General features: G+C 35.6%; 3 protein-coding genes across 32 annotated transcripts; 2 read left to right on the forward strand and 1 right to left on the reverse strand.

Moving 5' to 3' along the window:
• The first annotated feature begins 1,382 nt into the window (after window positions 1–1,382).
• LOC105287272 (cytoplasmic dynein 1 intermediate chain) lies at window positions 1,383–12,808 on the forward strand. 27 transcript variants are annotated; one of them, XM_011352795.3, is made up of 14 exons: window positions 1,383–1,548; window positions 1,990–2,114; window positions 2,195–2,291; window positions 2,373–2,478; window positions 2,556–2,683; window positions 4,457–4,594; window positions 6,188–6,208; window positions 8,506–8,553; window positions 10,105–10,284; window positions 10,379–10,535; window positions 10,653–11,025; window positions 11,102–11,333; window positions 11,412–11,839; window positions 11,946–12,808. In XM_011352795.3, exons 2-14 carry the CDS (start codon window positions 2,013–2,015, stop codon window positions 12,105–12,107), a joined length of 2,172 nt encoding a protein of 723 aa, XP_011351097.1. In that variant the 5' UTR covers window positions 1,383–1,548; window positions 1,990–2,012; the 3' UTR covers window positions 12,108–12,808. The 27 variants fall into 27 exon arrangements, with proteins under 27 accessions (XP_011351097.1, XP_011351101.1, XP_011351102.1 ...); XM_011352799.3 differs by having other exon boundaries at window positions 1,384–1,548; window positions 10,129–10,284; XM_011352800.3 differs by having other exon boundaries at window positions 1,384–1,548; window positions 4,457–4,570.
• A 411-nt stretch (window positions 12,809–13,219) lies between these two features.
• On the forward strand, window positions 13,220–23,068 carry LOC105287270. 4 transcript variants are annotated; one of them, XM_011352791.3, is made up of 13 exons: window positions 13,220–13,455; window positions 13,810–13,971; window positions 14,055–14,252; window positions 14,580–14,699; window positions 15,140–15,196; window positions 16,668–16,779; window positions 16,858–16,981; window positions 17,069–17,204; window positions 17,578–17,634; window positions 18,396–18,521; window positions 18,608–18,861; window positions 18,935–19,122; window positions 19,214–23,068. In XM_011352791.3, exons 1-13 carry the CDS (start codon window positions 13,440–13,442, stop codon window positions 19,512–19,514), a joined length of 1,851 nt encoding a protein of 616 aa, XP_011351093.1. In that variant the 5' UTR covers window positions 13,220–13,439; the 3' UTR covers window positions 19,515–23,068. The 4 variants fall into 4 exon arrangements, with proteins under 4 accessions (XP_011351093.1, XP_011351095.1, XP_011351094.1 ...); XM_011352793.3 differs by lacking the exon at window positions 15,140–15,196 and having other exon boundaries at window positions 13,222–13,455; XM_011352792.3 differs by lacking the exon at window positions 17,578–17,634 and having other exon boundaries at window positions 13,225–13,455.
• LOC105287269 (sialin) lies at window positions 22,513–26,858 on the reverse strand. The gene is made up of 8 exons (XM_011352790.3): window positions 25,916–26,858; window positions 25,167–25,408; window positions 24,801–25,031; window positions 24,598–24,682; window positions 24,390–24,495; window positions 24,013–24,274; window positions 23,576–23,950; window positions 22,513–23,442 (listed from the first exon to the last, which is right to left on the reverse strand). Exons 1-8 carry the CDS (start codon window positions 25,932–25,934, stop codon window positions 23,209–23,211), a joined length of 1,554 nt encoding a protein of 517 aa, XP_011351092.1. The 5' UTR covers window positions 25,935–26,858; the 3' UTR covers window positions 22,513–23,208.
• Window positions 26,859–27,816: the final 958 nt, after the last annotated feature.

A 27,816-nucleotide genomic window follows, 5' to 3' on the forward strand; every position in this document is an offset into this window, starting at 1 on the left:
CTCTTTCGACTATCTAAAGAACATGGTGGGTGTACGACGCGAGCATCATTCTAAAAGAAAGTAGTTACTTAAAAGAAAAAGGTAAGTACTTTTTTATAATATTATGTCTCATTATAGCACTTGTGTGCTGTTAAAATCTTGTATCTATTAATTATAATAGAGAATCTCTATTTGCCTATCACGGTTTATATCACTATAACCTCAAAATTATGGAAATTCATTAGAAAACTGCATATTAATAGTTGTAATATTTTTAATAACTTTTTCTGTTATAGAAGCTGTTCGTGAAATACACAATCATGCCACTGATGCAGAAATTGCTGAATGCATTTCCAAGTGGCTTGCTCAAGCTCCGGTTAGGATTGAGAGATCAAAGTATGTCATTTTACATATAATTCTATACATACTTGTAGTATGTATATTTTTATTTAATTTTATGCTAATATATGAATTTTAATTCCTATTTTATTTTTACAGGCAACATACAAACAAAAACGAAGAAGATTCAATTATTTAATTAAAGGAAAAATATTTTAACATAATTAAAGGAAAAATAATATCTCAAGAAGAGTTTTAGGTTTTTTATAAAGAACAGTTACTTTTTTTATAACGAAAATAGAGAAAATGTTTATTTCATTTTTTATTACTATTGTTATATTACATATAATTGTCTATTTATGTTAATAAATAAAAATATTGAAGTTATATAAATAAAAATATTTAAAGTATATAATAATGAATAATTATAATTATTGCAAATTCATTACATTGCAATATTATTATGACGTTTCGTTGCAATGTTCCGAAAAGCGGACATTTTCACATTCCTGCAATCCCATAGCAATGCTGCAGAAACATTTCGCAGTGAATTTGCAATGTTGCTACGTTGCGGTGGAAGATTCCTGCAATATATATGCAATCTTTTCGTGCTGTATGGGAATGTCGTTATATACTTGTTTGAGATTAGTTGGTCTTGATACATTTATATCGAAAACACGTATAGTTTTATCTATAAATTATATTTCAATCCGTTTAAATTACATTTAAAATCCTAATATTCCGAAGTGATCGAAATTCACGTGATTAATGCAAACGGTTACCAAATAATTGAAAATTGTGCGAAATTATCTTATTTTCCATTAAATTAAAATCGAATCTCTGAATTAATACAAACGCAAAATTATTTCAGCATAATTACGTCAGTTATTACAATTAAACAATGGACCATATTTTAGCTTGGACACAAACCTATAGATAGCACGGACCCACACCCAAAACTGTAGTTTTACCGACAGTGCTGAGCGAAGAGTGCCACGAGGTTCCAACAGGCAAGAATGGAGTCGAGATGGCGACTCTAGCGAATCTCGATGGCGAATGACAGCTCACGTTACTTTTTCTGATAGCGGACGGTTGTAGAGGTCTTGCAGTTTCATACTGCTCGCGGTAAAAAGTTTGTGCGGTGCGTGTTCTCTAAAATAATGTAAAATTGTTGCACGACGGTTACATCGTTGCTCGCTGCGAGAATCCACGCGTCGTTTACAGAGAGAGGTAAATTCTCACGACTTCCGCTGCAGTTATTATTAAATCGCGACTGCCCGAGTAGCGCCGTTGGTCGACATCGCCCAGATTCGATCGAGTGCGATGGGTTCATCGTTTAAAGTCTCGCCGCACCTGAATACTAATTGCTTCTGCCCGATGAGCGATGTGCCTCCGCGAACGGCACGAGCAGTCGCGACTGAACGCTAAAACTTGATTAAATGCATCGCCCGCTGATCCCGTTCGCGTAGATTTCCCGACGATTTGACAGAGGTTGACGTCATTGCTGAAAAATCAATACCAGCATTAGGCTTATTCACGTTGTAACTTCGTCGGTTGTGATGCAAATGTAATTTTCTCAACGCACGTACACGCTTCACCGCGGAAATAAGTTTTATGCGCGTACGCTCCGACTTGGACATTCGATAAAAAATATGTAACGTGATTCCTCAGATACTGATCACTTGGACGACAAGATGATGTCCGATCGGAAAGCTGAGTTGGAGAGGAAGAAGGCGAAGCTGCAAGCCATCAGAGAGGAGAAAGAAAGGCGCAGGCGGGAAAAGGAACAGAAAGATGTGAGAAAAGAGTGTTCGAGTGATAGATTCAGTTCACGCACACGATACTGATCAAACGATTTCTTGGTATTTGATTACAGGTGGAAGAAGCGACCGTCCGTGCTGCTGGTACGGACAAGGATCAGCGCAAGGAGCTAGATGCGATGCTCTCCTCCTTGGGTGTAGCTCCAGTGTCAGGTACACCAGTACTACAATTTTGATTACGAGTCGCGTTTCTTCCGTGTAACGTTCTAATCCTCCTCGTCGCTACGCTTCCAGACGTACTGTCCAGTTTATCCAGCATGAGTTCGTTGACGCCAGAACAGAGTGCCAACGCTACGCCGGACGCCAGTTTGCAACCGTCTAGTATAAATTCTGCTCAGAGGTATTTATGTCGTTTGCATGCTCTTGGTATTTTCCTGACGAAGTCAATCGATATCGTTGCATCATGACGCGGAGCAGCGCAGGACGCAGGAGGAACCGGGAGCTCACTGTCGTGTCCGTGGCCCACACGAACATTCCTCCGAAGGAACCGGTCGTCTACAGCAAGCAGACGCAGACCATCCAGACGACGCACACGTCCCACGACGGTGAGTCAATATCTCCCTTACAGTTCTAGATTACTGCACACACGTGTGACATCTCACTCGTGATATCTCACAAGGGACCATCTCTAGATACTAGGAGACACGTGTTCTTGGTATTGAACTCACATTCTTTAGAGAGATAAATATTAATGGAATTGAGAATCGTAACCAACTGTCGTTTTGAAGATTCTGATTACTTTAGCTGCGAGATGTGTATTGGATATTGTTATACCTCCTACGGTGTAATATCGTTAGCGATCTCTTGCTACCTTGTGCCAAATAATTCCATTGAATATTAGCATTCACTTGGATACAAGATCACAAGTTTATAGTGCATTGATAGTGCGTGTTTTAAGATCACTGAGGTATCATCAAGCTACACGTTCCATAGTTTTTTCACGTTAGTGAATTTTTTTTCATGACTGACTACGGTAAAGTGGGTGGTGTATAAAAGAGAGAGAGAGAGAGAGAGTACGTTATGTACATTATACATATTTTTAATTGCAACACCGCACTTACGAGTCCGTAACCACATAATACTAAAGTGTTAACAATATTTTTTTTGTGTATTAACCATAAATGAAGTCAGTTATAATATATCATTAGTCTTACGAACGCGCAAGTTTCTTTAATTTTTAATATTCTTTTCGAACGTGACGGTAACATTAAGATTGAGTTAACCTTCGGAATTGTTTCGTATGATTAATTTTAAAGTGGCGAGGAAACTTACATATTCTCATGGATATAACCCATTACAGCACAGTTACTATTTTTTTCCTCATATATCATTTATGGGAATTAATATTTTTCAACACTTTTACACAATTCTTCATATTTTGTTACTCAAATAACATTTTACGTTAAAAAGCAGCATATTAGGATTATTATAATTGCTACCAAAGATTATTTATTTTTATAATAACGATCTGTTACTTTAACAAGAATGCTTACGCAACGACAAATATTAAAAAATATATATATGTTTAATTTAAATATTAATTAGCATATATTTAAACATATATGCTAATAATATTGAAATAATATTGAAACCAATATAATAAGTATAAACAACATAATGATATTATTTTATAAATTATTTATAAATCATTGTTTATATTATAATTATCATTATTAAGAAATTGGAGAACAGTATTTTTTCTTATTGTGAGCCTTAGATTATATGTGTGACAAACGCTCAATGCATAACAGGTAATCTCTGTACATGCCTAACAATCAGTCTGGGTTTGGTTTAAGTTTTACCATTCTTTTGGTGATGGCAATATATATATATGTCCCTACATACAATATTTAATTTTCATTCACACACAACCGCAAATTCAGTTAGTTCTTATACAAACGCTTGTGTTATAATATACATATTTCGCTGATTAGTTTCAGCCTTATACAATCTGCTAACAACTCAAAAGATGATTATGAACCATGTTGGTGATTAACAAGTCAATACACTTACCTATATTTAATATAAATTCAATTTTTATACCACCTACTTTACTATACTGAGACACAACGTGGCGTTTCTCTCTGAGTAAACCTGAATTCTCTGGTGGAAAAATGTGTTTCTCTTAAAATGACTGTGTCCACTTTGTTCTGGAGGATATACGTCTTACCGTGGAGGACGCAATGCTAAATATACCTACGTATATACAGATATAATGAATCTTTATACTTGTGTCTAACTGATCTTGCGGTGTTAATTAAACATACGCGTGTTCCTTGTCTTGCGATACAATCGATTCATCCGGTGTTGGACACAAGGACTGTCCACATCGTCCTCTGCATACACCATCTACTCCTCCTGTTCAACAACAACACCAACTCACTCTTGCTCCGCAGGCTACTTTGAGACTGACTGGTGGCGTCCCAGGAAAGGTGGGTCTGCACCAAACTACCTATGTATGTTCTGTCTACTTTTTTACTTACCCTTCCGTATAATTGTTGTACGACAGTATATTATAGAGGTAGAGATACGCGTTTTTGGAATCCGTGTTTCTCAAAGGGACGTAGAGTCTAGTCTTTCGGGTGCTTTATGCTTCTTAAACACTGCTCCGCAGACTTTAAATCGTTATCATTATGATTTTTCGTTTTTCTTCATGTATACGAAGCTATGTGAAGGCAACGAGGAGTCATGGACATTACATATAACTTACATTAATTAATTCTTTAACTATGCTGCATTTTTTGTATGTGGAAATTTATGTATTTTATATATATATATATATATATATACACACATATATATTAGTTGTTATACTTATATTGGGATATAGATACGTGGACAAACGGATTTCTGTTATCTTGTTACAATTTGATGATTTTGTTCCCACATACAGATGATCTGTTACGTTTGCTTGCATATAAGAAAAGGCTTAATTCACACTGCAAAAGTTTAATGACAAAAAGTTAAGATTACACAGCACATTAACTCTAGATGTCTTGTTTGTAAGGAGAATACATGTGAGTTATATACAATCATAAATAAAATTCTTACAAAATCGTATCATGAACTCGACGCACGAAACTCACGCATACTGAACGAGAATTGGTATCTGTTTTCACAAAATAGATAATTACCAATTTTCCTTCAGTACATTTCCAGATGTTAAAAATTATAATGACCTGACGACAAGTTAGACAAGATATGGAAATAGTTTCTTTTTTGTGATATTTCGTAATGTGCTTTATAAAATATTAATTGCAAAAGTAAATGTCTCTAACAACGATAAAAGTTGCCATGTTGCTTCTTGAAATTATTTGCTTCATCGGTTGCTTCACGATCGCTCCATGTATTAACAAGAAGAAGTAATAGCGAGATCAATTTTAGAGAAACGTAGAGGGTGGTCATAAGTGTGACAAGGAATGTAAGTGAGATATTGCAACTCGTCTATCAAAGAGCAATTATTATCAGACATAATTAGAGAAATTATATAGTTGCTCGTCATAAGATTGACCTGATAGCTGATGATCATTTTCATTAGTAAACGAAAGTGTTGAATATGAAGATTGAATATTAATTACCCTGAAAATGGTAAAAATTCTGAATATGTACGTTTCCTCTTATACATAGGAATCAAAGCATCGCAGAATATAAGAATTTACAAAATTATATCCACCTAACTACATTCAGCATAACAATTATTTTTGTAGCAAGATGGAAAGGATCTTCACAAGTGTCTATGAAATGATATGACTTTATTTATCGTTATTTCTTTTTTCAAAGTTTTTCATAAACATGTTATTGCAGTATTTAACTTGTACGTTCTTATTTCTTCAAGATGTACATTTATTGATAAAAATCAAGTAACGTTTGAAAAACTGCTAAACTGTATTGCAGTTAAAAATGTTTAACTACGCATTTGTATCGTTATTGTAAATTCTGCCAACTTTTCTTTTGAAATTAATGGTCTGAGTGTAGAGAGGTATTATTAGTGTAGTGCATTTTCTTATGATACCGTAACTAAGTACAATTTTTTTCCCTCCCCTTCTCAGCTCATGCATTCGACTATTACGGTAAGTTATGATTTCTCTTGGTTCTGAAAGCGATTTTTAGGTTCAGAGTTAGGTTTAGCTTGGATTCAGTTTATTGAAATGAGTACTTTGAAAACAAGGTACGACGGGAATGAACATTATAATTCTGAAGGCTACAATGACGCGTACTTAAATTAGATTAAACTTCACATGCTATTCCTAAATTATTCGCACGAAAACGTACCTGTTAAGGTAAGAAAAATTGTTCTCAGAGTTGAAATTTGTTCGCTGTATAGTGTATATTGTTCACAGTCCATCAATATTTTCATGAATCTAGTTAACACACGCAACATGATAGAGAATAGTACATTATTATTTCCGTTGAAAATAGATGCAGCCAAGTCTAGGAAACGGATAAAGCATATAATGTGCCGAATTTAGCGTTTCCCATAGAAAATGCTAGTAAAGCAGGAATACAACTCTCCACCCAGAATCTAATTGGTCTTTGCTATCTTATGTGGATTGCTTTTATACATCTCTTCTGATTCTCTAATTTCTCTCGTTATGTTTATCTATTTTTGGGTGCATTTATCCTTATATTTATTGTATCTGTTATTTTTCAAATATTTATCTGACATCCCGACTCTAGACAATAAAAGAATCTGCTATCGAGCACACAACAGATATCTATGCGCATATACTTGACTTTCGGGGAAGCATGTAGAAATTTTGAAGATGTCGTTCTGACATTCCTGGCTTTAAACACGATTTTCGCGCAATATTTTCACGCTGTCTCTTAAAATATATCACTTATTTTACCCGATGTATAGGCATGCTACCAAAAAATATATTCTTAATCTCCCTGTATGAATATCATGAAAGAAATGTTAAAGAGGGATAAAGTAAGATATCGATTGTGTATATTATATAGTTAAATGAAAAGCGATAAAAAGTATCTTATAAAGCTCTCTCGGCTATTTGACGCGATATTGGTAACATCTGAAATGATGGCATGAAGGATCTTAGGGTGTCTTGAGAAAAATATCCATTGGCAAATCTTGTCACAACTTAACGCACCTTCCAGAGTTCTCGGCGCGATGTGTCACGGTCATTATCTGAAATCTCTTTGGGAATGCTAACACATTGTCAACGCTTACTAACATGGAATAAATGCAATTTCTATAGAGCTAAGGTGTTGTGGGATATTAACTGAGTGCAAGTTGAAAATAGCATATTACGTGTTATTTTTTATTATATTGACTTTATTTGTAGCAAACCACTTACGTGAGAATTTTGACACTTTTTATAAAGATGCGTTGCTTCAGCTTTTCGTGGTGGAAACTTTTTTTTCAAAGAATATTGCTTTTTAATAATACGGGAGAATGGTGTAGCAACAAAATCGATAGATTAATATAGTTCAAATAAGAAATATATATCTCAATGAATGCATTCGCAACATAATCGTACAGCATTCTCAAAATAATATGAATATCGCATATTTTTGTCTTTCTTGTCATGACTGTTGACTGCCAGATTTATTATCAATAAATTTTTAAAGAATAATTATTTTAAATATTTCGAGTCTTTGATAAGAAAAGAATGGAAAAAATATATAATTTTCATTAGTAGTCGGAGATGTCAGTATGTTGTATTAAATCGTTGTTTCAATTTCATGATCCCTTATTTGTCTTCATTTTTGTTGCTATAAAAAAAGCTCCTTTCCGAAATTTACTAAGTTTTTACCAGATTTATTTTTTGAAGAATATCCTACCTTATGTTTTACATATCGGTTACAGTGTCATGAAAAAAAAACCAAATTTTTGGATTATTAAAAACACCTAAAGGGATCAAGAAAATCCTAATGAATTATATTCTGTATTTAAATGAGATGACATTTATAAAATTTCAAAGTATTAAGAAATAGAAAATATAAGAATTGATCCCTGTAGAGTGCATTAACGTTTTAAAATATGCTCTGGGAAGCATACACAGTCATTACTAATGGGAATATTGTACGCATGTAAATAGATCAACTATTATTTATATCAATTGTAATTGCTACTTTCAAGTTTTACAAGCAATTGTTGATGTATTTTGCATGGCAAAACAAGTGAAATCAGTTGAATTTTACATAGAAATTTTTATAAAAGAAATATGATAATAGAGAAACTTTCTTACATTCAAATTAATATAAAGTCAATAAAGAAAAGAATAGCTCTTAGTTTTGGTACATGTACATTATGCATCAATAATGTTCATTCTAAAACATGAAAAAATTACAAATCATTCCGGCACATAGGATATCAAATTGATTGACATTTTCTTTTCCCTCCTTCAAGACGAGTATAATCTGAACCCTGGTTTAGAATGGGAGGACGAATTTACAGGTAGGTAATCCTCTCTAGAGACGTTTCGCTTTATCTAATTATTTTACATACATGTCCATAATTCTACTTCACAATTTTCTCACAAAGTTGCGTCTAAAAGTAATTTTCACGTAACTTTCTTATTCTTGCAATTTATCGTCCTTGCCTTACATACACTGAAAGGAGGGAATTGCCACTGGCATTTACAAATTGCTTAATAAGCTGCTTTATTTGATAATTTTTATAGTTTTCTGCGTATCACTCAAGTTAAATCCGCTTTAAATATTGCGCATGCAAAACTACTTTTAACATTATATTGTTATTTTTTGATACGTTAAATTGCAAGTTTATTTTTACGAAATTTATTTGTAATTTTTATTGTAATCATCTCTCTGTTATTTAAGATTCACAAATTTAGTAATTATTTATTATTTTGAGAATTGAAGCGATAGATTAGTAGATCTGATTTGTTGCAATTATCGTAGTTGCAAATTTAATGTTGCATGAGACCTGGAAAGTTGCGTTAAATCATCTCTGCTCTGTGTGCACTTATTATGTTATTTTTTAAAAATGCGATAATCGCGACTGTAAACCCACTTCTTTCCGATTTCATTGTTCATTAATCATCTGCAAATTAATGATTTTCTATTTCTGAGCATAAATTATATTTAACTACTCATTTAAATAATATTTGATTGATTCTAAGAGAGAGAGAGAGAGAGATGGTGAACTTTTCTTTACATGATTGTCATCTCCCACACATCATTCCTTTTGATAATTACACAAACAATAGTGATCACTGGTAAAGGGAAAATTAATAGTCTCTTATTAATTCCATAACATTCACATTTTTCTTCGCGTTCTCTACACATTGTTCCATTTCATTGATATTGCATGTCATCAAAGGGTGGAGAGATATAATTTAAAAAATAAAATGTGACGAGTATAAGAGAGACAAAAGTCAGTATAATTTTTAATTACGATAGTCCACCAACAAGCAGTCCACCTTTCGTATCTAATTTTGCATGTCATCTAGGCTCACACTCATAACTTTGTTTTGATATATATGTAAAATCTTATTTCTTTTTAGCATGATATATTATCCAACATTATTTAATGCTTTTAAATGTCATTTGAAATAAAATTTTGTTCGATATTCGCAAATCTTATGCAATTTGAATAGAAAACATATTGTTCAATTATTAAAAAAAGTGAGCATAAATTTCTTTTTTTCGCAATCTACACTGGCATGTAAATTTGGCACTTAAAATGTAAAAACAAATATGAAGATGTTGCAGAAATGAATGTTAGGATTTTAGCAGTATGCACAGTGTTGTTTTTGTCGAATGGGTGCGTATATAAAGTAATAGATTATTGCGTTACAAAATGTTCTTAAAGAATTTTGAGGTATTTGTTGGGAAATAAGTAGCTTCTTTTTCTTTTTACAAAGATAGTACCTGAAAAATTCAATAAATGTGTTGTCGGTCGTAATTAAATAGATAGATAGATCAGTAGTTAGGTAGTTACATCGAAATTAGGGTACTTGTGGCGGAACCAGCTTATTCACCACAGTTTTGACATTTGATGATGGCCAAGCCGAAGACGAAGAAAATAGCTTGCCGCACATGGACGGTTTCCAAAGTAAGCTTCCACCGGGAATCCTGCCTCACGGGTTACCGCAAGTTAAGGAAGTTCAGCCTGCCGTTACACAGGTAGAACAGGAGAAAGAAAAGGAGAAGCCCAAGAAGGAAGGTATGTAGGTCAATAGATTTGTTTGCACGAATCTTGTCTAATAAATATTAGATATTGGTCGAAATATGTATTGATGCTTTTGTCAATCCCCAAGTGCGAGAACTTAGCGAGGAAGAGAAGCAGATGATTATCCTGTCGGAAGACTTTCAACGATTCCTTGATCGTACCAGCAGAATTGTCGAGAGAGCGTTAGGCGAGTCGGTTGACATTTATACCGATTACACTGGTACCATGGACGGCGAAGACGGAATGTAAGTAGGAAACAGTAATGAGAAAATTTTCCATCGACTTTTTCGCATGAAATAGCTTAGCTGCTTCATAGTAGATTAAACGATTATCTAGGATTTAAAGTGCAATGTGTGTAACAGGGACGAGAAGAGTCACCAACGTCTCTGGTTAAATCGCTCGTTCATCTGCGAACGATGGTCTCGTAATCGTTGCGTCACCTCCATGGACTGGTCGCCGCAGTTTCCCGAGCTTTTAGCAGCCTCGTACAATAACAACGACGATACCCCGAACGATCCCGACGGCGTGTGCCTAATCTGGAACACGAAATTCAAGAAAACAACCCCCGAGTTTATCTTTCACTGTCAGTCGCCCGTTATGTCCACCACGTTCGCCCGGTTTCACCCGAATTTGATCCTGGGCGGCACTTACTCCGGTCAGATTGTGCTTTGGGACAACCGAGTGCAGAAGAGAACTCCCATACAACGTACTCCTTTGTCCGCTACCGCGCATACTGTAAGTGATCTGTAACTTCCATCTTAATGAGGAGAAAAAAAGAGACACAACGAAGAAATCGTTACTTGTTCTGCAGCATCCTGTGTATTGCCTGAGCGTCGTTGGCACGCAAAATGCGCACAACCTGATCAGTATCTCGACGGATGGCAAGTTGTGCTCGTGGAGTCTAGACATGCTGTCGCAACCGCAAGAGGCATTGGAATTGCACACGAAGCAATCGAAAGCGATCGCCGCCACGTGCTTGGCTTTCCCGTATGGCGATGTTAACAATTTCGTTATGGGCAGCGAGGACGGGACTGTATACTCGGGTAAGCGTTGCATTCGTTGCACCTATAAATATTATCGCATTCAGCAATTAATAACGCATTTGGTGCATCATCAAATAGCTTGTCGACACGGCAGCCGCGCTGGCTTAACGGAAACGTACGAGGGTCATCAAGGACCAGTGACCGGCATTAGTGCACAGGCGGTGCAAGGCGGAATAGACTTCTCCCACCTATTCCTCACGTCTTCCCTCGACTGGACCATCAAGCTGTGGAGTCTAAAAGAAAACAAGCCACTCTATTCCTTCGAGCACAACGGCGACTACGTCTACGATGTCGCTTGGTCGCCAACGCATCCGGCACTGTTTGCGTCTGTCGACGATTCGGGCAGGCTGGACTTGTGGAATTTGAACCAAGACACGGAAGTGCCTACCGCCAGCGTCATCATCGACGGATGTCCGGCTCTGAATAGAGTATCGTGGACACCGAGCGGATTGCACGTCACCGTCGGCGATGATACCGGTAAAATATGGGTCTACGACGTTGCTGAGGTACGTACAATGGCTACTTTTCTCTTCCTGTAATAAATTTGGTGATACCGCTATTTTTTGGGAATTTGTGAAACTTAATTTTTGCTCGATCTTTCTTCCAATGCAGCACCTAGCTCACCCAAGAATCGATGAGTGGAACAAGTTCTTGTACACGCAACAAGATCTAAAGAACAACAAGGCAGATGAAGAGTTGGACAAACTTAATCTCAGTTCCGGACCGTCTTCGTTGACATCTATGACATCGATTTCATCGGTACCTCTGAGATAAATATCATACTTTAACCAGCTTTCGGATCGATTTTTCCTTAAAATTAAGTAAACTGAATATAACGCAATCGTATAAGATATTAAAAAAGAAAAAACATTTTGGTTATTGCTTCGATGATTTTATACTAGATAATATTGAACAATTAGTCGCCAATTTACTACGTTTCTTCATTGTTAGCAAGAAGTGAATTCATTGAAGTAATCTAATATATCTCAATGCTTTAAAGATATATATATATACACACATTATGTGTTATACACATCAGTAATAAATTCTAATGGAAATATGTCCTTAATATTAGTGATAAATGATTAAAAATTACTAGTTAAATAGAATTGTGTAAATAATGCTGTTTTAAAAAGTGTTTGGGAAATTTGTTGAAAATCATATGTATTTTGCAATAATTTATCGATATCGTCAACATTTATATAATGATATATTATGTAATACCAAATTTAGGGAACTTAGAACCACTGAAGAAAAGCTATAAAAGTATGCTCCAAGGTGTGATGTAATATATTCATTAAGCTATGTTAATGTATTTATATAATTTCTAACTCAAACCAGTTTGCTCACGTACAATCCGTTTTACTCAATCATTTTTGTAATAATTGTCATTATTTTAAAAGCATATTTATTACGAATTTCTGTAACGCGTATCATTTATTGTAAAGTATTGCAAATAAAATTTTTTAAGCATATGTGTTGACCTGTTGTGCAATTATCATGTCGAATTATATCATACAACCGTGTCTGTGTGTCACCACTCCCAAAAAAATACAGTCCCAGTCACATTGTATAAGTGACGGTTACGTCACTCCTGGGACTCGTGACGCATCGGTACGGCGTCGTGACGCACAGCTGGCGCGATTTAAATACGAATGACGAAAATGGCGATCTTTATGACAGCTCATCGATCAAAGATCGAGGCATTTTCCGATCACCTTTCATGCACTGACACATTATTTTCGTCGCTAGACGACTCACGATCCTTATACTGCGACGCATCGTGAAATGAAGCGCAGTTCGATAACTGGAGATCAACTAGCTAGCGAGTAAGGTGGGGTTAGGAGAGGTTAGGAGGGGTGGTGCGTCACTACGAAGTTTCAGGCGCCAGCGCCGATCCGCGGGAGTCGCAAAAAAAAGCGGTAGGTGGTGATTGTTGAGCAGTCAGCGACCGTTCGTCGATCCGGACGGATTGGTGTTGTTCTGTTGCGTCACGGTGTTCCAGTTCAGTGCACCTGCCACCTTCCTCTGTTTCTCCCTTCCTGTTAATCTTGTGAGAGAAGAGCAGCGCGTGTCACACGGGCGAGGAGAAACAACGGGGCAAAGATGGGCGAGAAAACTGGTAAGTGAGAGCCGTTTACGTTTAATATAGATCGCGAATGAAAAATGCATGAGGGGAAAGAGAACGCTCCAGCAGGAACGTTTTCAATTGGAAGTGAGTCAGTCGGTTGAGACGTAATCCGTTCGCCGGGAAACTTGCATCCTCCGCGCGAACAGCTGTCGCCCGTTCGCGCGTCCGTTATCCTGAACACCGCGAGCTGGATCGTTAAAAAAAAAAGAGAAAAAATGCGGGAGGGTCGGCAAGGATAGAATTGAAGGTAGACCGCGAATAACTCGGCGGCGAACGTTTATCTTGCGCGATAAGACGGAGATAAGATGCGCCCCGTGGACACACATTCTGATTTTCTTCGAGCAGAACACATCGTGATGACGCCGAAATGCAAGACCTCGAATTCAACGACGCTGATAATAGAGAGGCAAGCGTTGGAGCCCCCGACGGAGAATGGGAACGAGAACAACGTTCACGTCGCCGGAGGTGATCACAAGGGGATCGTCATCAACAAACAGGCTGCTGCTGGTATATCTCCATTTGTACTCGATTTTAATTGATGACGACATTCGACTGATTTGCTATATAAATTAAGTATCGAATTCTCACAGTGACGAACGGCGAGGTGTGCCCTGCCCAGCTCTGCCTGCAATTCAGGGTGTTCCTGGTGAGCGCGCAAACTGGGAAGCATACTCAGGAACAAAGGACTCTTCAGTTCTGGTTCACGAATACGCTCTCAGAAACGGAACAGCCGAGCGTTGCGCAGGAGTTTTTCAGAGAGCTCGTCACGCCGCAGGAGTTTCCTAGAGGTGAATTGTAACGCGATATGCATTGATTGATAATGCACGTGCGTTTCGTAGAACTGTGCACTTGACTGAGATCGAGTGTATCCGATCTAACTGGAGGATATAAATGAACCAGTACTTCTTTGTTCCCCTTTAAGCGTGAAGACCGAACTCTAATTTTAAACTGTTGGGAGCGGGAACATAACAAACTCGAATACCACAATTTCTGTGCTCTAAAGAAAGATATTTGTTTCAGTATTTTATTAAATCAATTAATTTTTTTACATAAACTGTTGTGATATAAATTTCCATTTTCTTCACTGCGTAATTCGAAAATGTAAATTTTTACAGACTATGTGGGATTTATAAAAAAGATCATGAAATTGATGCAACATAAATATCCCAGTATTAAAAAACTAGAAGTGGAATTGAGGCAGCTGGAAGAACCGATCACACTCCCGAGCAGACCATGTAAGTAAATAATTACTACTCGTTTAGTAATATGTGTCGTAGATATCTGTACGTATGATGAATCAGATTTAGTTATACGTTTTACATAACGTTCTCATTTCTAAATACAGTCTTACTTTAACGATCTTATTTTAATGATCTTTAATACAACAAAAAATCTAAGTATGGGAGAAGGGAATTAAGAGTTATTTGATTAAGCTGATTGTGCTTAATGGTTCCTTATTGAAAGATATTGAAGCAACGTGTCTCAAGTGCGCACATTACTGCTGAGCGCAAAGGAAATGCACACTTGACTGAAACTCTCAGTGGTTCATGTATCCATTATGTAATTTAAGTGAAAATTTTCCCATGTGCATTCTGTACTCTTCTGTACTTAATACAATAATTACATTGTATTAAGCGTGAATATCGATTTCATACCTAATTTCTGTTATTCACAGCTACCGGTCACTTACTATTCACACTTCCTTCCTCTGAGAAAATTATGTGGAGTGCAGGTTCGAGAATGAAAAAAATTCAGCATTTTTGTCACATTTCATTGATGTTTACTCTTTTTTTTTTCTCATACACAAGCTAATAGCCCAACCAGAACTGACACACATATAGTTTCTTGTTATACATTAATGAGTGGACGCATTAATGACAGAGAATGTGATTGTGGATTACATATTATTATTATATCTTTATTATTATGCCTTTTCTCAATACAACTCAATACAACTTTAGATTGAACAGAAATTTCTACACTTGCTTATTAGTACTGATACATATATTCCGTCGCTCGACAGAATAATCTGGTAACCATAACAACATTGGCTTAACATAGTCCACCTAGTTATCTGCTCACGACTTCCATTGATCTACACTTCAATATTCCTATTCAACAATAATTTCAGGAAGGAATTTTTTTTTAATTTTGTTTCATTAAAACGAAACTAATTTAGCGTGCTATGAGCTTACAAAATTTATCATGCGCTTTGATTGCGTAAGAAAGGATCTTCCGATCTATTTAACTGGATGATCGATTACAAGAGAATACATTAACTGGAGTGTAAAAAATATCCCACTTAACCACTTGACTTGACCCGGATATCATATTCCCAACATGGATATGCATATCTACCCTCACAGCATGTGATTATATACATACGAAACTATTACCCGTTGCATTGAACATGTTTCACAACTCTATATACATGGCTCGATGTAAACCTACAATTAACACCTAAACATCAGTTTATTTAAATACATGTTTATTGTATTTAAATATTACAATCTTAAATTTAGTTTCTCGACAGTGTTCTCAGTGTTTCTCACCTGCATTGACTTTAAATGGAGAAACTTTTTCATCATACATATTTTGCATCATACATGACATATATACGTAACACATGCGTCAGTACATGCTCCCAGACTCCATACCGTTTGCTCTAAATTCTGATGTGATTATTTGTTAGCGTTACATTATATACAGAATGACATTGCCACTTTAGTCTTCGTTTTATAAGGAAATGCATCCATGTAGAGCACGAACCTTCTTACTCATGATCACTACCTAGATACCATATACATACACACATATGTGTTCGAATTCCACTCCCACATACACACTTTAGTATCCTTCACTAACGGTTTTAGCTCGGCTCTCTAGCTATAGAAATAAAGATTAGTTGAAACTGTGCACCGTTACCAGCTATATATTACACACACACCTCCAGAACTTCCACACACTCCTACCCTGGACAAACTAGAAATTACCTAATACACGAATTTAGACTTCATTCACACGGCAAAAAGTTTAACATGCATATGTTATGGAGTGCTGTATTCTTGTTTCGATGCTACATTAACTGTAATGGAAAATTTACAATAGGTATATACGCGCAGCTTAACAGTCTGACAGACTTATCACAATGACACTGATTCAGTAACATGACCAATCAAATTTTTCTTCTTTTTTTTCAAAAGTATCTACGGACGAAACCGTCATGGGTCAAGTGATCGAGCTCACGGTCGAAAAAGTTCTAGAGCTTATTGAATCTGCTTATCCAAATCCGGTCACCGTGGTTGACATCTCGAAGTAAGTACTGAAAAAGAACTCAGGCGAATAAAATAAAGAAATTTTATTGCTTAATAAATAGCTTTAAAATGTTTCTAGGCAACATGGATGGGAACCATCCGATGTAGAAGCTAAGCTAAAAGAGCTTCAAGAGAAAGGTCTCGTCAAAGCCATGGATCATGGTGCTTTCACGCGTGTCGTCCATGAAGATACTCAAGTTCAAGTAATTTATTTGATTATGATTAATACATATTTTATCCGACTTGCATTGTACAAGTCGTTTGTATCGTAACACAAAATTTATTTCTAGGTAGTGAAGCAGATGCCAACGATGGCAAGCGCGAAGCAACCCACCATAGCCATTATCACAGCCCAGTATTGCGAGAAGCTTGCTGTGGACTCGCTGATTGAGAACAAGGAAACTTTCGTTCGTTACACCACCGTTGGTAAGATTTCTTGCTACTATTAAATATTATCTTTGCATTTAAGACTGATCGGAAACCTTAACACTTTTGAGTAATGCTTCACAGCATTAAAATGTAAACTAACTTCTATACTATATCATAAATAGGCATATTTGAATTTATGTAGAATATATATTAGGAAAATAGTTCTACTGACTTTCCTGCTTTTATTCCCCTAAATATGTGCTTTTAAATTTTAAAGTTGCGGCAAATGTGACTATTTTGAAAAAAAACAAAAAAAAACAGCGACCGCGATTAAATAATCGTCAATAGATTGTTTTTATTATACGCTTACATTTCTTTCCCCGTTGAAATGATACTGGGAATGTATATTTCACTATGCATGAAACTTTAGGTACCGCAAGTTCACCAGACACGACAGACGGAGTTCCGCGAGTGACATGCCGTTTCGGTAAAGTAGTTTGTAATACATAACTCTCTATTATTTTAATGTTTTTTCATAGCTTGCCAATTGCTTGTGACCGAAGAGCAATGTGGGGCCACGGTGCTGTGAACGTACATTAATTTCAGAATATCATTATCAGCAACGTCCGTCTCATGCTGTTAATCATTTCACGTGCCACGTTTTATGTTCGTCTTATATACGATTTGTTTTTGTTGTAAGCTTACTTATTTTGTATTATATTTATGTGGGTTATTTGCATACATTATCCAGTCGAATTGTGTTATATTGGTTGTGATTGGTATTAATATTAATATTTCTTTACCTGTTTTATTGTTGTTTAAATGTTTATTTATTATCGACAAAGGAGAACATTTTCTTCTTATACCTTTATTTTTTTTTAATGATAATTAACATCTTGTAAATTTTAGTAACGTGTATTTATTACTTTTCATGACTGCACCTATAAAATATATTCAATCTTTAACAGCCTCAACAAGGTTAAAAATATAGACTTTTAAATAGATTTTTCATATTATACTCACTTTCTATTATGTCTGGTACTTTAGCACCAGACCTAAGGGATGCATCTATATAGAATGAATGACTTATTATGTATTCTTATCGTCACATATAACACAGGTTCCATCCCACTTTGTCGATAGCCGCACAGTGCACATGTATCATACACAAGTCGAGAGAATAGAGGGAAATATAAAACTCTGCGAAGTATAAAGATACAGAAAGCAAATAAATATTGTTTGTTATAGGGGAGTCAAACATATACACTTTGGGCAATATTGGTACGCACAGGATTGTGTGTACTAAATTGCCAACCGTAGGCCATACTAGGGAAGCGATGACCGCGGCTGGTAATACCACGACTAGATTATTAGGTATGCATATTTTATTTAATTTTTCTTTTCGATCTTCGTCATCCTATGTTATAAATTTGTTATTATTAATTTGCGTGTCTATGCAGGTACATTCCAAAAGGTGGACTATGTCTTTCTCGTTGGAGTCGGCGGTGGTGTTCCTCACTATACAGATTACAATAAGCATGTACGACTGGGCGACGTGGTGATATCGCATCCAACGCCGCTTAACAAGAAATACACGTACATTTATTGCGAGAGTGCCAAGATGACTGAAAATGGAAACTATTATTTCGAGACCAAAGAGTATTGCCCGCCGAACCTCAGTCTTCAAGAAATCGCGGCGACTTTGAAGAAACAAGTAACTTGATTGATGCTTACGGAAATTGTATTATATTTCGGCCCGCATCTAAAATACTCATCCTTTCTCGTAGGCTGAAAACGAAACAATTCCTCCGTGGCAGGAGTATGTGGGAAAAGGCTTGGAGAACCTGGTCAATCAGTCGGAACACGACTTTAACGCACCACCCCCAGAATCCGACAAGCTGTACATGGCTATAGGGGAAAGAGACGTTATCGAAGTAGCTCATCCAACCGCACCTCAGGATTCCACTAATAAAAGGTAATTTATCAAAATTAATTTCTTTCAACAGTTTGCTGCAAAAAACGCAAATACATATTGATATTTTTAATTAATATTTTTATTGTTTCAGAACTGACGGATGTTCCCGAATTCATCTGGCACCAGTGGCATCCGGCCGGCAAATCGCACGGGACGATCAGCTCAGGCAGAAATTCGCAAGTCGGTTCGGTGCGCTTGCGTTCGATGCGGAAATGGACGCTGTGGTCGAGAGTATTCTGGGTAACTGCCGTGAGAATTTCGTTGTGATCCGCGGTATCGCCGATTACAAGGATGGCACTCGGATCAAAGAGTGGCAACCTTACGCGGCACTGGCGGCAGCCAGTGTGATGAAGGCTATAATCTGCGCGATGGATCCACCGACTAATGACTAATGTCACTTCCTCGATAGTTAGTTTTCCTAATTTTATTTCACGTAGCGTACAATGCAACATGCATACCTTTTCGAGAAAAGATTCGAGAAACGATAGATAGAATTTAAAACCAAAACACTAAGTATTAAGCACAAAGTTGCACAAGGATCGTTAATGTCTGGCTGATTAATTTTTATTTCTTATTCGCGAAAGCACATGGTAGGTCGCGCAACAGTATTTCATCCTATGAATTCACACGTACATTTATAAATGGAATAGGTCTGATGAAGAAAACGTTTACGGTAGACTTCTTATTGCTTAAATTTTATCGTTTTTATATGTTTATTAGGCCTCAAGAGAAAATAGCGTGCCATCATTACTTTTCATAATTATTAGGCAATGCTTACGAGGCGGAATAGTTTTACGTTAGGGTTTTGCGAAAATGAACTAACTGTACATTGAATGTACGTTAGAAGATGTACATGTGTTTGCTACAAACACGTACTCAGACTTTGAACACCAAGCTATTAGAGACAAGTTAGAGCGAAGGCTAATGATAGTGGAGCAATTGCAGCAGGACCAAATAGGACACAGCAGGTTTTATTCTACTCTCAAGATAGATAATTAATTTAACAGCAGCTCTATTTGACTTAATTTGACAAGGCAGCTACTTGTTGCATTCGTACTTGCTATGATTGAAATGATCAAGCAATTTTACTAAGTGCAAATATAAGATATAAGACAACGGAGACGTACGACGTGAGTTTAGGAAGCTATCAAGCGGGCAAACTGATTTAAGTATAGGTATATGATGATAGATGCAGCCGGTAACTGAAAGTATATTTGGCAAATAGCAAACAGTATTTAGCAAATCAAAATTAAATTATCGTTGCAAGATTGCTGAAGTAACTATTACATGTTTACCAGAGTATATATTGACGTTTTTAACAGATATATCCATTCTATACACACGCACACACAATATACGAGGATTAATGAAAAACTACATTTCCCCGAAGTACATCTTACATTACATGCAATGGGATGCCGCGAAAAAGATTTCTATTAATATGTGCCAATGTGTTCATATTTATCAAATTCACTGCCCTTCGAAAATCTGGATTACCATCTTAGCGAAAAATTTCGAGGATTTCTTAAAATTTTTCAGTTTTTCAACGATTTACAATTTCCTCGTATAAATAACTATTCTATAACATTTCTAATTCTACATTTAAAAATTACAGGGTAGTGCGCAAAAACTTAATCTAAATATTAAATTGAAGTATGGACCTAAAAATGATTAAAAAAAAGGATATATAAACATATATTTAAGTGTTGTTAATAATGAAAGAAGTCTTAAAATTTTAGCAAAAGTCAAAGAAATAATACGAAAATCATAATAATACGATTGATGATTACAGCCATAAATATCTTAAAATATGCATATAAGCAAAGTGTATTTATATTTATTTATTTATTTTCCATACTAGTATTTCTCTGATAGTAAAAATAATTTAATCTTCCGTCTGTGATTCATGTGCACGCAAATTAAAAAAAAAACATTTTGTTTTACATATTATATTTACTTTAAAATATTTTCTATGAAACGTTAAAGCAAACCATTAAATAATAGGAGGCAGAAATCAACAGAAATGATAAAGATCACTTGTTGGATAGGAGCACACATTTCAAATTCTATCAGACATAGAGGAAACAACTAACGCTTACAGATACGCAGATACGTAATTAAATAAAATTTATATCTATACAAATATTTAATATATTTAATATATAAATCGTGCGCTCGCTCGCACGCATGCAAGTTTATATTATGAGAAACTTTGGATTAAATTATTTCACGACAGATTCCTATTTTAGGCCTAATATATTTAACTACGTTAAGTTCGACGGAATTCCTTTGTTACATTAATCGAGGCTTGTAGGAGCTTCGAGCTTCCAATTGCGCATTTGTATTTGCGTTATTTTCATGCGCTTTCAACGCTAGTCGCATTACTGTGTTTTCTACCTGTATTTATATACTTACTACACTTTTTTCTTAGATTATGATAGACGATAGATAGCTAATGTAATGTATAAGTTATTGTACTTGTCTACTTAATCTCACATCTTACGAAGAGATGTTATTTCTTACAGCGAATTCCTGCTTGATAAGTAAATTATTATTTAGTTATTAGCGACTTTATGATTTTGCGAATTACTTATTTAATTATAAGTTTTGAACTTTGTATTCCTGCAGCGTTTGAAGTCTTCAGAATGTAGCACACGGAGAGCTGAAATATTGTAAAGTATCTTCAAACTGATTGAAAGATACGACAGTATGTTCAACGATTAATAATTTGACATATTTTATTACATTTTTTATTATAAAACATTAATATTTTGTTAGTATCGTATAAAATTTCAAAGGTTTTGTCGGTATATCATATTATAAAAAAATATACATATATATTTTGCTAATTCTTATAAATCTTATCGAAATACGTTCTGTTTGCTTTGCTTTACGTTTCAGTAAATATAAAATCATCATTTATCATTATAAGTATTTTGTGAAATGTTACAGCTTCCGGAAGAAAATGTGTGCTTCGCATCTGTCCATGCGTAAATTAGTCTTCCGGTAAATATAAAGAATGTATTATCAAAAATTAAACAAGGTTGAATCAGGGTTGCAATAAGATCTTGATATTCGAGATATAGATATTAATATGGTAAATACTGAAAGTGCCCATTTTAAAAAAGTATTACAATGAAAAGGAATCTTTTTTGGTATTTTATTAAACTTTATGGTGACTTATACGCTATTTACTATAATTTAAAAATTTTAAAGAATCCAATTAATGCGATTAACTATACAGATGTTGGATAATCGATCACTATTGGATCAATATTGGAATAAAATTAGATTGATATTGGAAAATAATATTAAATGGCAAATTTTATAAATAGTAAAATTTTTTTTCTGCAATAATTTATGAATGAGATATGAATATAAACAATCGAGAACACTGTACACTTTTATTTAGGGCTGATGATAATGGTCAATAATACATGAAGTATTATAACAAGATCTACGAATGATAATATTTCATGGTAGCTATGCAATGTCTGCCAAGGAAGTAGGATTAGGCTTGGTATATAATCTGCTTCACAGCAGAAAAGGAGCTGTGATAATTTCGATATTCTTTCGTGCGACACGAAAGGATGTGGTGGTGTTGGCCATATAGTAGAGATTAACCAATTCGTCGCCCGTCGATTCTGTTGATGAAATTGCACCGCAATTTGCGCAATGCGCATAGACATGTGCAGAGACGGAGTAATGCGTTATTTTATACCATAGAAAAGTTAGATGTAACTTTTAATTTAATTCGTAAAATTTGCATTTGGCGATCAAAATGCCTCTAAGTCATAGCGTGTTTCTTAGTGTATTACGGATAGTTTAGCATTTATTTACGCTATAATATCACTTCTTCATTCCTTCGTTTCTGTGACAGAATGTTCCAAAAATAAATTATGTGCATGTATTATTATCAATATTGTCAAATATATACGATCAATCGTTAACACCCTCTTCATCAATGTATACCCTCAGAAACGACTTATGATCATTAGACGTTATTGTTTGTCGTACGTCGTTGCAGTATTTACATGTTTATCGAAATTACCAAATCCTCGGTGAGCTCCCTTAAGTGCTATTTCATCATCTCTCTTTGATAAAATTTATTTTCTCTGCGTCAGTCGCATTTTCAGTGTCATTTTCACACTTTACAGCCTCCAAAGCCAGTTTCTGCATCTCCTGCTCCTTCGGATTTAATTTAGCGTACTGATTCCACGGTTGCTCATTCGAAGTGCCAAACATTAGATATATAATACAGCCTCCTATCGAATTGGCAGCGGCAATGAGGAAAACTAAACGCCATTGTTCCACAGTTTGCTATAAATAGATTAATCGGCACATTTATAAATGCTATCACTATGAAGAGTTCTCCACGTAATTACGGGAGAAAAGATAATTTTAAGACGCACTTAGTATTTGTAAATGTACTCTCTTCAGAAATTAAACTTACGTTATTATTCGTCAGTATACCAACAATCGCCGGTGAGATGAAACCGCCCATTATGACAATCATGCCGCAGAATCCGAGGAGGATGCTGGCGTAATTCGGACTGAGATCAACGAAGTTCGCCAAAGTGGAAGCGGAAACGGCGCCGTTAATCGCCGTGCCGGTCATCATGAAGAGGACCGCGAGCAATGGATGACATCCGCTGAATCCGAGCGCTATAATGAAGATACCTTGAATGCCCGTGCAAACGAAGGTCGCCAATTTCCTGACGTTCGTTAAGCTCATGCGGTTCGTACGGAGTAGCCAGTCGCTCATGATCGAGAAGAAATACGAGAAGATCATTCGGAGCAAATGCGGCGCTCCTGCCAAGATCCCAGTCTAGAAAAATGATTGCGACTTAAATAACGTGAGAAAATTTTTACAAGTTGCAAACAACTCACGGCATTGATATTCCATCCATGAACGAAGTTGAAGTAAGTCGGTGCCTGCGTCATGAGAGTGAAGAAACCCCAGGCGCTGCTCCAGTGCGCGGCAGTGGTGACCCATACTGGACCCGACAGCATTATCGATCTCCAGGGTATCTTGGTCTTCTCCTCGTGGACAGACTCGTTGATATTGCCCAGGATATAATTCTTCTCGTCCTCGGAGATCCGCGGATGCTGCTGCGGCGTGTCGTATACAAGGAAGTACCAAAAGAAGTACCTGAATTTATAAGAAGTCAATCATCGAGTTGTGGAATGATGAATTCGACAAGATGCAAAGCGTCAAAATTAAATGCAGGCTTGCAGCAATGGCGCACCATGACAAAGGCGCTTACCAAATCACTCCCAGCAAAGATGTCACATGAAAAGATGCGCTCCAACCGAAAGAGTCGCTGATAGCTGCGCACAATGGATAAGTAATCGCGGCTCCCACGGAACTTCCTGCGAATTTGTTTGAAATATAAAGTCTGAAGTTCACCAACGCCTATTCTCTATTTTTATTTGTTCTTACGTAAAACAAAAATGATCTGCGCAGTGTCTTACCAAGGTAGGAGCTAACAAATTTGCTCCTTTCGTTTGACGGGATCCACTTCGCCGTCATGTCGTGCATCGACGGCCACACTACGCCCTGAGATGAGAAAATTAAATAACGTTAATAAAATTCTGCATCTAACAAGCGGATTCTCTCTCTAAGGAAGTAATTGCAATTTAGAAGAGAATCTGGTTTCTACAAGAACGCAGCTTACTGCGATCAGTCCTTGCAGCGCTCGAAGGAACACCAAGGTGTACAATTGCGTCGCATAGGGAATGAAAAATCCTAAGAGAGCCGTCAAGAAATTTCCTAATCCGAATACCAGTTTCGTGCCGTATCGCCTGGTCAGGAGACCACCAGGCAATTGCGATAGCCAGTGCAACCAGTAATAGGCACCCAGTACTAATCCTTGCTCGTATTCATTCCAAACGAATCGATCCTCGTACTAAGCAAAATCATGAAATAAGAAAGCATTTAATGCCATTTGTCACGAAACAGTTAAAATTAATATCAGAAATCAATACATTTTATAAATCTTATTTAGCGAAAAATGATCTGCAAGAGATTATCTTCAAGATACCGTGACATTGGACGTAACCGGAAAAGAAGACGAAAGCTCATCGTCTCGAAACGTCTCATTAAGCGAGGATGCGTTATGATTCTCTATGTTGTTGCACTGCGCGATTGCTATCGCCTTTGTACGAGGTAATACCATCGCAACTATAGTGAGATTTAAGTTTATCCGTAACATGTAATTAATAGCAAAACCACAAAAGACCAAATACCACAGAACGTCTCGACAGGTGAACCACTCCTTCTCTCCTGTAACATAAAATAAGTTATTTATTTCTATTTTCTAAAGGGAAGATATCGTTTCTTCTACGTTTTCATTTTTTCATAATAATTTTCATATAAGGACACTTGACAATAGAATATCTTCTAAATTTTATTATTCTGACCAAAATAAAATGAATAATTTCCTCTAAAACAAATTTGGAAAAAATAAGTACATATTTAATTGAACAGTTAATAGTTATTAACTTTATAAGTAGAGTTCAATAAAAAGGCATGCACGATCTCGAATTACACACGTGTAATACATGTTTCTGTGCAAATAAGGTAATATTTGATCAATTGTGTTGACACATCTCTGTGCCAAGATTTGAATGAAACTGAAATACTAATTTTCATCGCGATAATGAGATTGAAGGTTTAGAATATTGAGACATTTAAAACATGTTAAAGTATCACAAAATTACCTATTATTTATTTAATTCTATATTATGTACATAGAATTAGAATGTACTTACTTGTAGTCTTTGTACTTACTTTTACTTATTTTCGCCATTGTTTCAAGAGGTATAGAGAGTGCGTTCAATTAATAATCACTTATTATTTAAAATCACTTTTAATATATCCTTACACAACACAGTGATATTACGAGTCAATTCTGCGGTGCATAATCGCGAATGTATGTATCAAAAATGTAATTTGCATCAATTTCCCTCAGTAATTAATATTGAATGGATGAGCTTCTCTTTTACTAATACGAACAACTCATTTCACGATGAGCAATAGTTTCTTCTTCTTGTCGTAAATCTGAGTGTCAGCCAGTTAGTGACACGACAAGCACTGTGTGACTGTTGCTCGAACAGAATTGTATGTAGTGCAGAATTCTATGCATGATCCTCCACCCTCGCAAAAGTCACACGCGATAAATGACACGCCTCTATTTCGTAAAAACCTTCAAATCCCCTCATCCATTTTGCGGTGACGTTCTGTAATGAGTCTCGCAACGTTAGCGATGTATATATATCTTAATTTATTTTAACCTTCCTCTCTTTAATGATTATTATTTATTTGATGTGATTTATCTTGCCTCGTTGATTCGATAATAGATATTCTTGGTAATTTGAAGATAACAATGTATGTGTTGCATTAATTAGTTATTATTCCGATCAGATTTCTTAGAGAAGATACTGATCTACTACAAGATATCTTCATTGTCACCCGATAAGCATTGTGAGATTTTGCCAGAATTTTTAGAATGTCGAGATTAATTAATCATTTATTTATTGACGTATGTTTATTGACACGTATGTATTTTTTAAGATCTTAATCCCAATTAGAAGGAACTTTGAACTTTTTTTATTAATGATGCATCGTGTTTATTTCAATCATATCAGCGATTATGAAGAAATGATAATCATAATGTTGAGATCAGCAATGTTAAAATTTATGTTAAATTTTAATTTTAATTTATGTTATGTAATTATAACATTTGTGTTAAAACTGATATTAATATTATAAGCTAGCATATTAACATAATAATTTAATGGAGAAAATTTTGTCATTTTTACTAAGCAAATCTGGATAATGATTATAGTATTCCTATATACTTTTTACATTGTCATTTTATACGTAATATTTACCGCTTCTACGTAATATCAATATCAATATTTGCGAAGCAAATTTTTGTGATGCATATATTACATATTCTTTGGTTTTGTTACGTATATAATCAAGCTTGATGCTTTGTGAAGTTAAGTTGTACTGATAAGATACTACCATTATGCATTTGTGACATATCGTGGACAAATAAATAAGATCTTTTCCTATACGCATCGCGCTAAAGACAGTGACGTTTTCAATAGCGTTGTAAACAGCCTCATGTCATCGCTAAAAATTTATGATTGTTGCCACCAACTAATATTTACCTGGACATAAATCATTAACAATGCCATGGGGAGGGATACAAGCACATGATCCAACGTACGCTTCACTTTAATTATTAGATCGGGATAATGAGTTGCACGCGCAATTGTGCGGACTGCAATTAATTTGTATTCATCGCCAGCATGAGATCTCCAGCAACAATCGTAATGCAAATAAATTTCATGAGATGCGCTTAAGCGTTTAATACTAGGAAGGTTTACGAGTATATCAAATACGATTATTAATTTTAATTTTATTCTTTCATTCAACATATATAATTATTTGTTATTTACATGATTTCTGCTTGATGCTTTATGTGAACGACATAAATAAATAACTAGGAAAATCGTAATAGTGTACATTATATTTTACATAGTTACATACATCATATAATATATATATATATATATATATATATGTGTGTGTGTGTGTGTGCGTGTATTTATTCTTTCTTATATTTCTTTAATTTCAAACACAGCCTCGATGCGCTTCGGAAATGTAATTGAGACGTGACG

The sequence above is a fragment of the Ooceraea biroi genome, chromosome 14, assembly GCF_003672135.1.
Source record: "Ooceraea biroi isolate clonal line C1 chromosome 14, Obir_v5.4, whole genome shotgun sequence".
NCBI classification, from domain to species: Eukaryota; Metazoa; Arthropoda; class Insecta; order Hymenoptera; family Formicidae; genus Ooceraea; species Ooceraea biroi.